Source organism: Mytilus galloprovincialis, chromosome 2, assembly GCF_965363235.1.
Source record: "Mytilus galloprovincialis chromosome 2, xbMytGall1.hap1.1, whole genome shotgun sequence".
Taxonomy (NCBI): domain Eukaryota; kingdom Metazoa; phylum Mollusca; class Bivalvia; order Mytilida; family Mytilidae; genus Mytilus; species Mytilus galloprovincialis.
In genome coordinates, this window is record NC_134839.1 from 36161562 (window position 1) to 36177186 (window position 15625).

Genomic DNA, 15625 nt, shown 5'->3' on the forward strand with positions numbered 1-15625 from the left:
AATGGTAAAGTGATTTGATCGGGTGACTCGTGAGTTGGATCCTCATCTATTCTACTCACTGTTTTTGCTTGCAAAATAAACTCCTCATAGATACCAGGACTAAATTTTGTATACACGCCAGACGCGCGTTTCGTCTACAAAAGACTCATCAGTGACGCTCGAATCCAAAAATGTTAAAAAAGTCAAATAAAGTACGAAATTGAAGAGCATTGAGGACCAAAATTCCTAGAAGTTTTGCCAAATCCAGCTAAGGTAATCTATGCCTGAGGTAGAAAAGCCTAACATTTTTTTTTTAGGTGCATTCACACGATACGATTTTCCGTTCGATTTTCCATTCGACTTGACACCGTCGCACAGGTAAATCGTACAGCGTTCTGTTCACACGATACGATTTTCCATTCGATTTTCATCAGATTTGAACAAGTGCTTTTTATACGACTGCAAAAATTAAATTTTTTTTGGTCGTATATTGGTATGATGTTGGCGTCGTCGTCTGCGTCGTCGTCGTCGTCGTCGTCCGAATACTTTTAGTTTTCGCACTCTAACTTTAGTAAAAGTGAATAGAAATCTATGAAATTTTAACACAAGGTTTATGACCACAAGAGGAAGGTTGGGATTGATTTTTGGAGTTTTGGTCCCAACATTTTAGGAATTAGGGGCCAAAAAGGGCCCAAATAAGCATTTTCTTGGTTTTCGCACTATAACTTTAGATTAAGTAAATAAAAATCTATGAAATTTTGACACAAGGTTTATGACCACAAAAGGAAGGTTGGGATTGATTTTGGGAGTTTTTGTTCTAACAGTTTAGGAATAAGGGGCCAAAAAGGGCCCAAATAAGCATTATTCTTTGTTTTCGCAACATAACTTTAGTATAAGTAAATAGAAATCAATGAAACTTAAACACAAGGTTTATGACCACAAAAGGAAGGTTGGGATTGATTTTGGGAGTTGAAGTCCCAACAGTTTAGGAATTAGGGGCCAAAAAGGGGCCCAAATAAGCATTTTTCTTGGTTTTCGCACCATAACTTTAGTATAAGTAAATAGAAATCTATGAAATTTAAACACAAGGTTTATAACCATAAAAAGAAGGTTGGCTTTGATTTTGGGAGTTTTGGTCCCAACAGTTTAGGAATAAGGGGTCCAAAGGGTCCAAAATTTAACTTTGTTTGATTTCATCAAAAATTGAATAATTGGGGATTCTTTGATATGCCGAATCTAACTGTGTATGTAGATTCTTAATTTTTGGTCCTGTTTTCAAATTGGTCTACATTAAGGTCCAAAGGGTCCAATATTAACAAAAAATGAATCCTTAGGGTTGTTTGATATGCTGAATCTAAAAATGTACTTAGATTTTTGATTATGGGCCCAGTTTTCAAGTTGGTCCAAATCGGGGTCCAAAATTAAACTTTGTTTGATTTCATCAAAAATTGAATAATTGGGGTTCTTTGATATGCCAAATCTAACTGTGTATGTAGATTCTTAATTTTTGGTCCCGTTTTCAAATTGGTCTACATTAAAGGAATTAAAGTCTAGGAATAAGGGGCCAAAAAGGGGCCCAAGTAAGCATTATTCTTGGTTTTCGCACCATAACTTTAATATAAGTAAATAGAAATCTATGAAATTTAAACACAAGGTTTATGACCACAAAGGGAAGGTTGGGATTGATTCTGGGAGTTTTGGTCCCAACAGTTTAGGAATTAGGGGCCAAAGGGTCCCAAATCAAACTATGTTTAATTTCATCAAAAATTGAATTATTGGGTTATCTAATATGCTGAATCTGATCGTGTATTTAGATTCTAAATTTTTGGTCCCGTTTTCAAATAAGTCTACATTAAGTTCCAAAGTGTCCAAAATCAAACTTAGTTTGATTTTAACAAAAAATGAATTCTTGGGGTTCTCTGATATCCTGAATCTAAACATGTACTTATATTTTCGATTACGGGCCCAGTTTTCAAGTTGGTCCAAAGCGGGGTCCAAAATTAAACTTTGTTTGATTTCAACAAAAGTAATTGAATATATGGGGTTCTTTGATATGCTGAATTTACCATGTATTAATGTTTTTGGTGTTTGGGCCCTTTGTCAAATTGGTCAACATTGAGTTCTAAAGGGTCCAAAATTGAACTTTATTTAATTTCATCATAAACGAATTCTTGGGGTTATTTGATGATCTTTGATATGCTGAATCTAACCATGTATTTAGATTTTGGATATTGGACCATAATAAGAAAATGTCCAATTTATTTTTTTTAAAGTTTTTAGACCACATTCATTCAGTGTCAGAAACCTATTTTGTGTCAACTATTTAATCACAATCCAAATTCAGAACTGTATCAAGCTTGAATGTTGTGTCCATACTTGTCCAACTGTTCAGGGTTCGATCTCTGCGGTCGTATAAAGCTGCGCCCTGTGGAACATCTGGTTTGTTTCCCGTGGCATTGACCCAGTGGTAGTAAATAAACTCATCATAGATACCAGGACTAAATTTATTATATACGCCAGACGCGCGTTTCGTCTACAAAAGACTCATCAGTGACGCTCGAATCCAAAAAAGTTAAATAAAAAAGCCAAATAAAGTACGAAGTTGAAGAGTAGGGTAGGACAAAATAAATCAGTTGTCAATTTTCTTTTACTCTGACTGACAAACTTGAATTACAGAAAACTACCGTAAAGGGGTTTTCCAAGTAGAGGAGAGAAAGTTAATTCATAAGTCTTGAATAATTCGTAAAGGGTATAAATCAATAACCGGCAACAAGACATAACAAGTTGCTATCATGATTATTGTTTAGTAGCCAGTTTGCTGCAATAATCATTTAAAAGAAATTACAGCAAAGGAAAATAATTTTTTTTTTTATCGAGGCAGTTGCCTCGGTTGCCTCAACGTAAGCTACGCCACTGAATTTAGAGATATAGAATAGATACAAGAATAACGTTCAAATAAAATTGAGAAAGGAAATGGTGAATATGTCAAAGCGACAACCACCCGACCATAGAGCAAACAACAGCCGAAGGCAACCAATGGGTCTTCAATGTAGCGAGAATTCCCGCACCCGTAGGTGTCCTTCAGCTGGCAAAGTCAGTAAAGTTGCTTTATTAAACGTTAAGTTTAACAGCATTAATCTCTTTCCATATACATACTAAAGTCTGCATTAATGAGAGCTAAAAATTATATAAGCCAAATATCTTAAAGTGTTATTTTTTTTTGTATTAGATGTTGTTTTGATGAATCTTGACTGATTTTAGAAAGGCACTGGCTACGGTTACATGGAAATGTAACAATAATAAAAATATTATTGTTACATTGGGGACTAAATGCCGGAATGCATGGTTGGATAAGGAACCGATTAATTACGAATGTAACAATAATTATTGAGGCTACGGTTACATTGCGTTATTGTTACATGAAAAACAGCAATGTTCGATGGGACTAGTAATATGTACTAAATAATAAAAGTTGAAGACATTATCTTATATTTACAATACATACAAGTATAAAATACAATTTTTTTATTTTTTTATAGTACGTCCTCCATGGATTCTGAAATCGGACTCGGACATCTCTTAAACTGAGTGTTACTATGAGTAGTGTTGTGCGTTTGTTTTTCTACATTGGCTAGAGGTATAGGGGAGGGTTGAGATCTCATAAACATGTTTAACCCCGCCGCAATTTTGCGCCTTTCTCAAGTCAGGAGCCTTTGCATGGCCTTTGTTAGTCTTGTATGATTTTTTAATGTTAGTTTCTTGTGTATAATTCGGAGTTTAGTATGACGTCCATTATCACTGAACTAGTATACATATTTGTTAAGGGGCCAGCTGAAGGACGCCTCCGACGGGTGCGGGAGTTTCTCGCTACATTGAAGACCCATTGGTGACCTTCGGCTGTTGTCTACTCTATGTTCGGGTTGTTGTCGCTTTGACACATTCCCCATTTCCATTCTCAATTTTATACATGTATACAGAAGTTCACAGTGTTAGTTCACAGTTAGCAGACTTTGCTTTTGATGTATCAATTTTTGGTAAGTGCGTTCGTATAGCTGTATGAAATTTGTGTCTTGATATTGTTTCAGTTTCGTTTCAAACGCATCCCATGCAAGTTTTAAAATTTTCACCCAAACAAATTTGGTAATAGGAATCTCTTCATCTTTTGTTCAAAGTATAATGACAGTAATACGAGTAGGTGTGCAGTTAAATACTTAAAAGTGAACAGTTTTCTCAGCCCGAGTTTTCAACAATAAATCATTGAACTTTATTTTTCGCCTTTGGCACTACTAATTTGAAGTAGTATCTTTAAGAACATCAAATCCATTAATACCTAAAACTATTTAAACACCATTTGTTGAATAATAATATTTATTATTTATCATTATAACAAGTATTATTTAGTAGACATGAATAAATTAAGCAACACAACTATATAGAAGATTTAAGTTTAATAAATCTAGCGTACATTGCTGTTTTTCATGTAACAATAACGCAATGTAACCGTAGCCTCAATAATTATTGTTACATTCGTAATTAATCGGTTCCTTACCCAACTTTGCATTCCGGCAATTAGTCTCCAATGTAACAATAATATTTTTATTATTGTTACATTTCCATGTAACCGTAGCCAGTGCCTTTTAGAAATGGGTCTGCAATGAGTGGTGCGGCGTTAGTCCCCATTGTAATTCCGATAACTTGCTTGGCGATACTTGGAACCTCCATAGCGAATAAAATGTATCTAGTGAAAATGTTAAGTGCAATCATCATATTAATGCAGCAACATGACATATTTCTTTTGTTTGTCATTACAAACAGATGTCTTAACGAGAATAAATATTGTAAATACAGGAGAAAACATCCAATCAATGAAACGGACTATAGATCCGGACATCAATTTAATTAACCAATCAGAAAAGTTGTCACATAAACATCTCGATAGCCGATCATGGCAGACCATAATAAAGGAGGATTTATGCAAAAAGCACAAAAAAAGTTAACGCGCACAAAAACAAAGGTAAGAAAAAATATTCTATTTGCACAAAAACATTCAACAATATTATTTTCTATTTTACAAGTCGAGAAAACTTATGACATGACGTAAAGGACACAGAAAACACATCTTCTTTAAACAGGTGTCTGCTAACTTTTGATTGTCCCGTTGTTCACGAATGCGTGAAAATTGTGTCAACTTCCTAAAGTATTTACTTATTGTATTTATTCACAGATTTTAAGTATTTATCTATTCAGTGTATCAAAATTCCATATGTTCATTGTATACAAGATACTTTTTAGTGTACTTTTTTTTTAATATATTTATTTTACTGTTGACGCACGCGGAAGTCAAATCCGTGTTGTTTGCATCGTTTATCAAAATACTACATTATTGAATTATTGATAAACTTTGACAGCTTCATAATAAGATTGCTCTTGGGTATTGTAGTTTATTACATATCTGTATGACAGTTAAATCACCCAAGATGATTATAGAAGATATTACACCCTTGTGAAGAGAGAAGTTGTAATCTTCTTATAAAATAAATCACTCTGGGCTCATAATTGTTGGAAGAAAATCTATTTGATTTCATAGTAATATTGACAACATCAATCTAGGAATTGAAGCAGGGACTGCTCTGAATCAGAGACATATATATGTCTCTGTCTGAATCAATCCATACAGTGGTGTATCATATATATATATATATATGTCAGTGGTCTTTTTTCTTTTAATTAAATCAGTGTATACATAGGTGTACATGTACAAATGTAGTTGACAAGGACATGATTATCTTTATGTTCAAGATCATTGCATCTAATATGCAATTCGAATCATTTTTTATGAATTCTTTGACAAATCTCTAAATTCTGTTTTATCTTTTGATAAATAATATGAATATTATCAAAGAATTTATACATGTTCATGATGTTATAGAAAAAGATTCAAATTGCATATTAGATGCAATATTCTTTAACATATTATAGATATTTAAGAAAGTAGCAGATTTTTCAGTTAGTGCAGTATTGAAATGTCCAAGCAAATTATGATTTTATACACCAGCAGAGGCTTCTTATGGTATTAAATGCCTCTGCCACCAGCCATTTTTTCTTTAAATTTACAACAGTGTTTACAGTTTTTAATAATAATTTTATTCATGACTACATTTGAAATTGATATAAGCATACTAAGTAGTTATATTTCTAATGGTCAAAAGTACTGAAAATAGACATAGAAATAGTCACACCATTTACCATGTTTACTATGAAATATGTAACCTGTCATATTCCAGGTTGGGATATATATATAAATATATATCTTGACACAAAAAGTTTAAGGTGTGGAGGTGTTCTATCCACTAGAACATAACATACCATTTAAATAACAATCATAAAGGTACCAATAAATAAAACATATTAGAGAGGGAGTGTATTGGTCAATGTTCCGTCATCAGACAATTCTGACACATTAGAAATACTGAAGTTGAATTGATTGACAGTGACACTATAATCCTTGTAAATTTTAACATGTATACATATATATATTCAGGTCATTTGAAAAGTAATATTTTTAGACCATACATCCTTAGTTAAAGAATAGACAATTCAAAAACAATTTAATTTTAAAGCAAACTGAGTAGTTATATTTGTAATGTATTGATCAATACTTATTTATCAACTAAGCCTTAAGGTCAGCTTTGCTGGTTTGCCTGAGCCTCATGATCACAGTTGAAAACTCCAAGTCTCAATTTTTGACTAATATTAATTTAAGTACAAATATATTATTTATATATGAAAGAGAATCTATACATGTTTTTTTGAAGTACCTTTAAAGTTTTCTAATAGTACTAGTCTTTCTGCTTTCTTTAAATTAATGTAAAATCTGTTTTAACATTTATAATCAAAGCATGTCGTCAACAAAAACTTGTACATGTCATACTCATACATACATGTATGTGACAGTGTTTTTATTGAACCTCACAGTTTCAAGTCATAGAGTACTTATCCTTAAGGACTACCAAGAAGTTCATGTTAATGTTACAGTAAAACATTTATATACAGATGATAAATTTAATTTGTTTATATGTTATCTAGAACATGTGTGAAATATTTACCTCCGTTGGTTTCATTTATTCAATAATTTGTACATAATTTGGTTTTGAAATTGAATAATTAGGTCTAAGTGAAATATTTACATATAAATAATAAAAGAAGGACAAACAAACAAATAAAAAAAGAAAAACAAATGATAGAACTGTCATCATTAATGATAGGTAGACAGATTTCTGTTAAGTCTGCTATGGTAGGTGTAGCTTGTTTTGTGAATGACTAGAGGCAATAGACCGTTGATGAATGACTTGTAGTACTTTAAGGTGTAAAACTGCATAAAAATACAATATTGTACCTTCTAGGTGTAAATTATATTTAATTACACAGGAGAAAATCTTTTGTATTCTAAATTTGATGATCTAGAAGTTGAAAATTTTGATCAATGAATGATCATAAAAAAAGTATTTTGGTAATAAAAAAATCATAATTCATCTAGTATAAAAATCTGGTTGCAAATGAGACAACTATCTATCAGAGACTAAATTATGAAATGATTGATTGTAAACAACTATACAATGTCGGTCACCATGCATGCCATAAAGCCTTCACCAATGAGCAAAGCCATAGGTATGATAAACTATAAACAAACTACAATGTATATAAGACAATTCAAACTAGAAAACCATTGAGCATCCTGATTAGGATAGAACAATAAGCAACAAAAAACGCTGCAATACAAAACGAGTTGCGGATCCATAACTTTTCATAAAAGGGGGGGGGGGGGGGGGCTGGGCTGACTGACCTAAGGGGGGACTGCTCCAGTCATTCCTCTGTGATTCCCTCTATAGTCAACTAAATTTTTATCCTCTGCAGTGTCATGAATGTACAAGTACGATAAAATGCACCAAAGTTATGAATCTGCTGGTCATTGCCATTATTATTGTTTAAGTATTGTGTGGAGGAAAATGAAAATCCCTACATGTACAATGAACCTGCACATGTATTTGTCTAATAGACATATTTGTGTAATTTAAATATAGAAGTAGGTAAAAAGTTTATCTGAATATCAATTATGGATAGTTAAGTCAATAAGACAGTGTTTAATGACTGATAAATGGTAAATGGTATCAACTTCTAAATTCTTTCAAATACTAGATAATTTCAGAGCTGAAATATAACAAGATATCTCCCCACTCTATATCAGACTAGTCATAACAGTACATGTACATTTAGACCTAATTTGGAAATGAAAGTATAATTGTAACTCTAATAAACAATACTTTTAATATTAATACAATATTGTACTGGTGTACATGTAACATGTACAAATGTATCCCATTCAATTTAAACATGTTAAACAACTGCATTGTAAATTAAAAGTAAGAAAGCTTACAAACAATAAAAGTCTTCTTGAAATGAAATAATGGAAATATAAAGGAAAATTCCAATTTGCAAACAATGAAACCAGTGCAAACTTATGTTATGCAGTGTCTGAGTTATTTTTTAATTGGATGTATTCTAGTCATTTTTAATCATTTTTTTATTGTACTGTTCAAACAATATTTTGAACTTTCAAAGATCCAATTAAAAAAAAAATGTCTTCCTATTTTATAGGTGAGTGATGCTTTAGTACACACTTTAATAGAAAAGTATTTCAGTTATCCAGAGGTCAGTCAAATGCACCTAGTCCACTTTGATTATAGTCAACAGTGCATGATTGCAACACTGCAGATAAAATGCATGTAATGTAAAAAAATTGCTTTAGGGTAAACATTATTAATAAATAATGGATAATAATTTTCACCTATCCTGTGCACTATTATATACAATGACATCATGCTATTAAATCAATGGTAGCATGTTACATGACATTAACCGAAGGTGGTACCTCCCGTGTCAGATCAGTATTTTTTGGAAAAAAATGATATGGACATCTGCTCTTGATGGTACATTGTGTATCTCCTGAGGAGATTTCTAAACACTTTTTTTTTCATCTACCCATCAGTTGACTACAAATATCTGTTAATCCTATAAAATTATGAAAGAAGTGTTCATAAAATAAGAAGATGGGGTATGATTGTCAATGAGATCACTGTCCTCCAGAGACCAAATAACATGGATGTGTAACACAACTATTTGGTCTTCAATATGAACAAATCTATATTGTACAGTCAACTATTTAACAGTGGCAGATCCAGGGGGAGGGTTCTGGGGTTTGGAACCCCCCTTTTTTTTGGACGATCAATGCATTTGAATGGAGACATATTATAAAAGGGGGGTTCCAACTATATCATATAGTTGGAACCCCCCTTTTTTTGGACGATCAATGCATTTGAATGGAGACATATAGTTGGAACCCCCCTTTGTCCTGGGTTGGGTCCCCCCTTTTTAAAATGGCTGAATCCATCCCTGTTTAAATTAAGGACCTAACAGTCATGACAGTTCAAAGAATAGTGCATCTTGATATACAGAAGTATTTTGCTTTAGTTGCATAATATCCAGCATTATGAGATGATATTGGCTATTGGTCATTAATAACTTTCAAAGAAGTTAAAAAAAATATAACAGAAAAAGGTTTTAGCACATAACACATGTTAAAAAATAGACACTCTCAGTTTCTATATTTAATGTGCATTCAAGATTATAACATTCCTGTCTTGTTGGCGACAAGACAAATTCTGTGTATTACAAAAAAAGTACATCTATTGTACTTATGTCCCTTAATGTAAAACATATAAGTCGACTAAAACTTGCAAGGCTTAGAGTACACTTATACACATCCTGCAAATTTAGATCAAGCCTTTTTCAATTGATAACATTATGTTCAAAATTAGTTACATATACTGTATATATAAAATTATATATGATATACATGTTTTAGTTGTTAACTACAACATTATTACATATAACGTTTAGATTAAAAAAAAAAAAGCAATTATTAATGCAAATGATATTTGATAAACTATTTCACAATTAAATATTTTAATATTTTTTTACTTCTGCTTAAAATTATTATATAACCTCATTCTTAATGAGTATCTTGTATGCTAAAATTTGCTTTTAATTGTCATCCTTTAACTTTGGGTTTCTCATATGATTAATTCAACATGTTTTAAAATTGTTACCAGTAGATCCAAAACCCTTTGAGAAACCACATTTTTTTAGTATTGGGCCATTGGTAGATAGGATCATGTCTCATTGACAATCTTTAGTGTGAGAAGTAAAGATAGGGGTAACTTTTTGTCAATAATTTTCATATATTTGTGGAATCAATATTATTCTTGGGATACCAATTTTTGTGGATAATATGGGCGTACAGGTGAACCAAGAATTTACATATTCAATGAAAGAGAAATTTCTAATACTCTTGTTTGGGCCACAATTAAAAATATTTTGGTTTGCCCAAACACTACCCAAGGTTAAGACAGTGGGTAGGTAGGTACAATGTAGGTATTTTTTTTTTTTTTTTAAAGAAATTGAAGTATCGGATGTTAATTAGTCTTCATGCCTATCTGATTATAAAAAAACTTCTTCAAATCAGGACAATAAAAGAATTTGAGTAGGCAGCTTTTTTTCTGGGTAGGTAGGGTTTGGGCAAACAAACCTATTCTTTTTTATGACCTTGTAGACTCTGGCAAAACCACAAAATCAAATATCCAAAAAATACAATTTTACAGTATCATAATGTCAGTCATTGCATTTACTTATATTTGTAGTGAGTACATTATAATACATATCATGTGCATATAAATGTATAGACTAGAATAACAAAGGAAGTTGATACTTCAGTCATTTCTTAAAAGTAAGAAAAAAAGATAGATAAAGATTATAATGCTTCCTTAATATTGTAAATTGTAACAATGTTTAAACTATAGTGAGTAGAACAATGCATAATTGATTTTTGTTAAAAAAAACAAACTTTATAAGGAAATAAGAGCTTGTTCTTTAATATGACAACTTGTAAACAATTCTTAAGTAAATTTATTACTGTAAAACAATAAAGATTGTTTAAATTGAAAAAAATAATGTTAAACTTGATTAAAATCTTAATGCTGAGAGTTTATTCCTTCAATTTTTAAATTATAAATGCTGTAAGTAACTCCTCTTTGCTAGCCATAGGATTATACGACTCTAAGTTCCCCTTCTCTTTGAGGAGAAGGGATTAATAGATCATAACTCTCGGCTAGCAAAGATGTAGGTTACTGTGATCTCCTTATTAATTTTTGGGTACTAATATTTGCTAATGTAGTGGGTATAGGTAAACAATGAATAAAAATGTTCAACTAAGTACGATTCAATGTTCCATATGCTTGTCTGTTACTTCAATTGAAGCTGACACTAGGTATGATATATCCCTGAAGATACAAGATAATTTCTTTAATTCATGAAATAAGTACATAGAAAAATAAATCACTCCAAAGTTGCGCAGTCCAGTCAGTACATGGCCTTACGTAATTTGTGATTATAGCTTTCATTAAGTTATTAATTATGCTGATATACCGATAATTATACATGTTTACAACTGATAAATCTTATGAATTTAAACCCTTAAAAATATGTGCGTCAAAAGTGCTTTTCCAAATTTTCTTTCATCTGTGAGGAACACTTAACATTTGAAAAGTAGGGATAGGAAAATGTCAAAACTTTAGGAGTTATATATGACCAAAAACATATAATGTATATATCCAGAATTGCTAAATTCATCTTTGGTCAACTTTGCCTGAAGGAGTTGGAACCTTAGTTCATAATAATTTCTGAAAAGGGAATTCTTCACTTAGTGACTATAGACACATGTATAGTGCCATTGCAATCAAAAAACTAATTTCTGTCGAGATGAAGGGTTAAGAAAATGTAATATTATTTTACACTATGTTAATTGCCTTCTGTGCAGCTTCAGTTGCAATCTTTTCCCTGAAAATAGAACAAAAATGTTTAATCATTAGTTCATTTGTGTAGTTTGCAATTGTTCATTTCTTTCTGGGACTTGAATTCAATACTACTTTTTACCAAGAATGTTTTTATCAAGGTTATATGCAAGTTTTTGCAATTTGAACTGACCTTGCAAATTTACATATCTACAGTACATTCTATATACCATGTATACCTGTAGAATGTATCAGGAATAGACTATAAAAGTAATATAGTTTGTGAAAGATGATAGCCAGGTAAATTTCACACTTTGAAAATCTGAAATTTAACCATGTAATTGTCTGAACAATTTAAAAAGGGGATAATAAAGAAAAGCCATTAACTTCTGATTCATTTGAATAAGTGGACTACCCTGGAAGCATATGGCCTTTAAAGGCTAATACAGGTGAAAAGGTTCACCTTAAAGTACCGTAACTGATGCTATTCATTCCATGCTTTTAAAAATTTCCATATTCTGTATATTGAAGAAAATGGCCAAATGTAAATGGTCTAATGATTGAATTGAAGTGTACTGGTACTAAGTACTTATATTTTCTCTTTATGAAGTAATTGATCTGTCCTTCTATTTGCTAATTTTATAAACTTTAACACTGGACTGTTTGGTCATTAGCTGTCTTCTAAGGATCATAAAACTATCAAAAAGCACAAAATTGATTTTTTTTCAATGACCAAAATAAATCAAATTGTCCTTAAACTTTATTCACAAATAAAAATGTGGGAATACAAGCCATAAATGCTTTTGCATGCCTGGAATAATTTTATAATTTGTAATACATTTGAGGTTAATTTGTAATAATTGTATGAAGAGTCTTGATGGTTTTTTTGGTTGAACTTAAAAGGTCAATGACTTTGCAGCAAAACATCATTTCCATGTAATGTTGTAGACCTACCTGTATTCATGTAATTTTACTTTCTGTGGAGAGTTCACAGCACTATTGCATGATATAGGGTTAAAAATTATTTTTTTGAGGAGTAGCATCTTGGGGTAAACTCAAGTAGATCTATCAAAACTGGTACATGTACTTGGACTTAGAACTTAAGATTTGGAGTAAACATGTTATTTATGAAACATCAACCCAAACATCAAACAACATCTAACTCTTAAGTCCCAATGAGTCTGTGCTATTAGCCTATGTTTGAAAAATAGTATGTTTTATATAGGAGTAGCTAATTAGATTACCATTTTAATTTCACCAAGAGTGAACATGCTACCATAAACACAGACATTTGATAGAGGAGGTTATAAATTTTGGTTTAATTTACCGATAAAGTTGTTAGGATGTATAGCAAAACTTGATTGAGAGGGCTTACATAGACTATGCATGTTGCCCAATCCAATTCAATTTATTTGAATAAAATACTGTTGAAACTAAACTAAAACTTGAAATAAAAATTAAAATGAAGTATAATTTGTTATTGTATATATTTATATCTCAATTTGGTGGTTTGTGACCTTGATTTGAAATGTCAATGAAGGGCTTCAGATTAATGCGATAGACTGGAGGAAATTTATTTACTCTTTAAAGGAATATGTATACATCTTAATTTCAGATTTTATGATAATTTTCTTTGATTTAACTTGAAAGGCAGCTCTATAATTTCTGTAGGGTCTGAAAAGAAATCTAAATAGAAGTATCCAAGCATACACAATTTTGTTTTCCAACCTCAGCTCACTGTATTGGCCTTAAAGACAAATATTTTGGCCAAGAAAAACTTTCACATTGACAAAAAAAACCATGAAACTGAAATTGCTTGATTTTTGTTCTTGGTTCATCAGTCCACTTTTCCATATTTAATCCTCTTTCAAGTAAAACCATTGCAGCAGTAATAAATAATAGGTTTTGAACTTGCGACACCAAAGGAAAAATCAATTGATTATATAGATGATAAAAATCACTATGTCAAATACTTTGAAGCCTCTATTTAAGGAAATAATGTTAGATAACTCCTTTGTTTTGTTTGAGATTTCACAATATGCATTTGAAAGTCATATTTCCAAAAAATATAATACCGACTGTGGCAAAATCTAAAATGGAAGATATTCTATGTTCTGCCAGAAAATTGTCCATCCATTCTAACAGAAAAATGTACAAACCAAAAGATCTTACCAAAAAATTACATGCAAAACCCAACATCATAAACAAGTTTATGAAATATTTGTGTTAAAAAAAGTATTGTGACATTTCATTTTCTGTTTGCTATATTAATTTGATTGGTGAAACCATGGAAGTATTATCACACAGTTTTTCTCACTACAGCACAAGTGGATTTGGCTTTGTCCACCCCATGAGTGGGCACCAGTAGGCAAAATTTCAACTTGACCACTCTGCCTTGGCAGCCATAGGAGTGGGGCCTGGGCATGCAATTTCTTTTGGTGAATCAAAAGACTTGCAAGTACAATCAATATTTTTACCAAAAAAAAGATATTATTATAAGCTAGAGTGGGCACCAGGTGGGCAGGTGGAAAAAGCAAAATCCACATGGGTAACATTGTTGTGTCATTTTACTTCCAGGATGAAAACAATCTCTGAACTAAAACATGACTTCATAATACTAGTAGAGTTACATGAATGTAAAGAATGCAAAATGTTCTGGATCAATACTATTACTTCATGCTTGATGTGTAACCGAAGATCTTTTTCAGAAACTGGATTTTTTATCTTAAATACTTTTACCTTGTTTAACCTGTGGGATCCTAATTGAGGTGGTGCCATTCTCTTGACCAAATATGGACTGTAAGACGGGCACAGTGGCAATCCAACACCAGTCTGGCATGCAAAGATAATTATTGATCAATACTCCCCTATGATGCAAACGGCAGAGTATATTTTATTTTGATTAATAATATATTTAAAATACATTATTTAATACCCCGTTGATGTGTAACCGAAGATCTTTTTCAGAAACTGGATTTTTATCTTAAATACTTTTACCTTGTCTTACCTGTGGGATCCCAACCCATACTGATGATAGATGTATTCTAAACTAACCCTTACATAAGCCCAGAGATAGACCAAACCCTTACCAAATCCCTAACTATAAATGAACCCTCAACCTAAAGAACAAGGACCCCTAAAGTATTTAAGAATGTTAGGATAAGAAGCAAATTCAAAACTGTAAACATGAATAAACAAATATAAATAAGAAAATTTGGTGTGATTGGCAATGAGACAACTATCAAACATAGAACATAGAACAAGGAAGAAAATAGGTGTTTTTTTTTTTAAATTAAAGTTTCTCATCATGACTATTAATTAGCATTGTCTTGCAATCCATCTTTAGCATATGTAAATAGATTGCACTTCAAATGAAAATTAGCACAGTTAATGAATGTTTCATTAAGTCAAAGGTGACAAGTAATAGAAAAGATCAAAGGTGATCTTGTTACCTTTATACACCTTTATATACTATTACTCTGACAGGGACATGACCATTATCATCCCCTACAACATCAACATTGTGTCTTTTATGTTTGTATACCTGTGTTTTTACCTGTCAATTAGATGACCTTTAACTTGTTACACCTGTAAGCTTAGCCACAAATATGTAAAAGGACTGTACCAAATCACTGATGTTCAAACATTAGGAGTGATAGATGACTGATTTCTAATTGTATAGATTAATATTATTACCTAATACCAAGTAATGATGTATAATGATTATACATTAAAACCAG

General features: G+C 31.6%; 1 protein-coding gene across 4 annotated transcripts in view; it reads left to right on the plus strand.

The window, feature by feature from the left end:
• Positions 1–4871: 4871 nt before the first annotated feature.
• Positions 4872–15625, plus strand: part of LOC143063490 (myc box-dependent-interacting protein 1-like) — a 43214-nt gene continuing 32460 nt past the window's right edge. For 3 of the 4 annotated variants that reach the window (XM_076235687.1, XM_076235686.1, XM_076235688.1), the window contains exon 1: positions 4873–4993. In XM_076235687.1, the coding sequence (XP_076091802.1) occupies positions 4925–4993 (69 nt within the window). In that variant the 5' untranslated portion in view covers positions 4873–4924. Of the gene's footprint in view, positions 4994–15625 lie in introns of all 4 variants that reach the window. The other variant, XM_076235685.1, reaches the window with a different exon arrangement.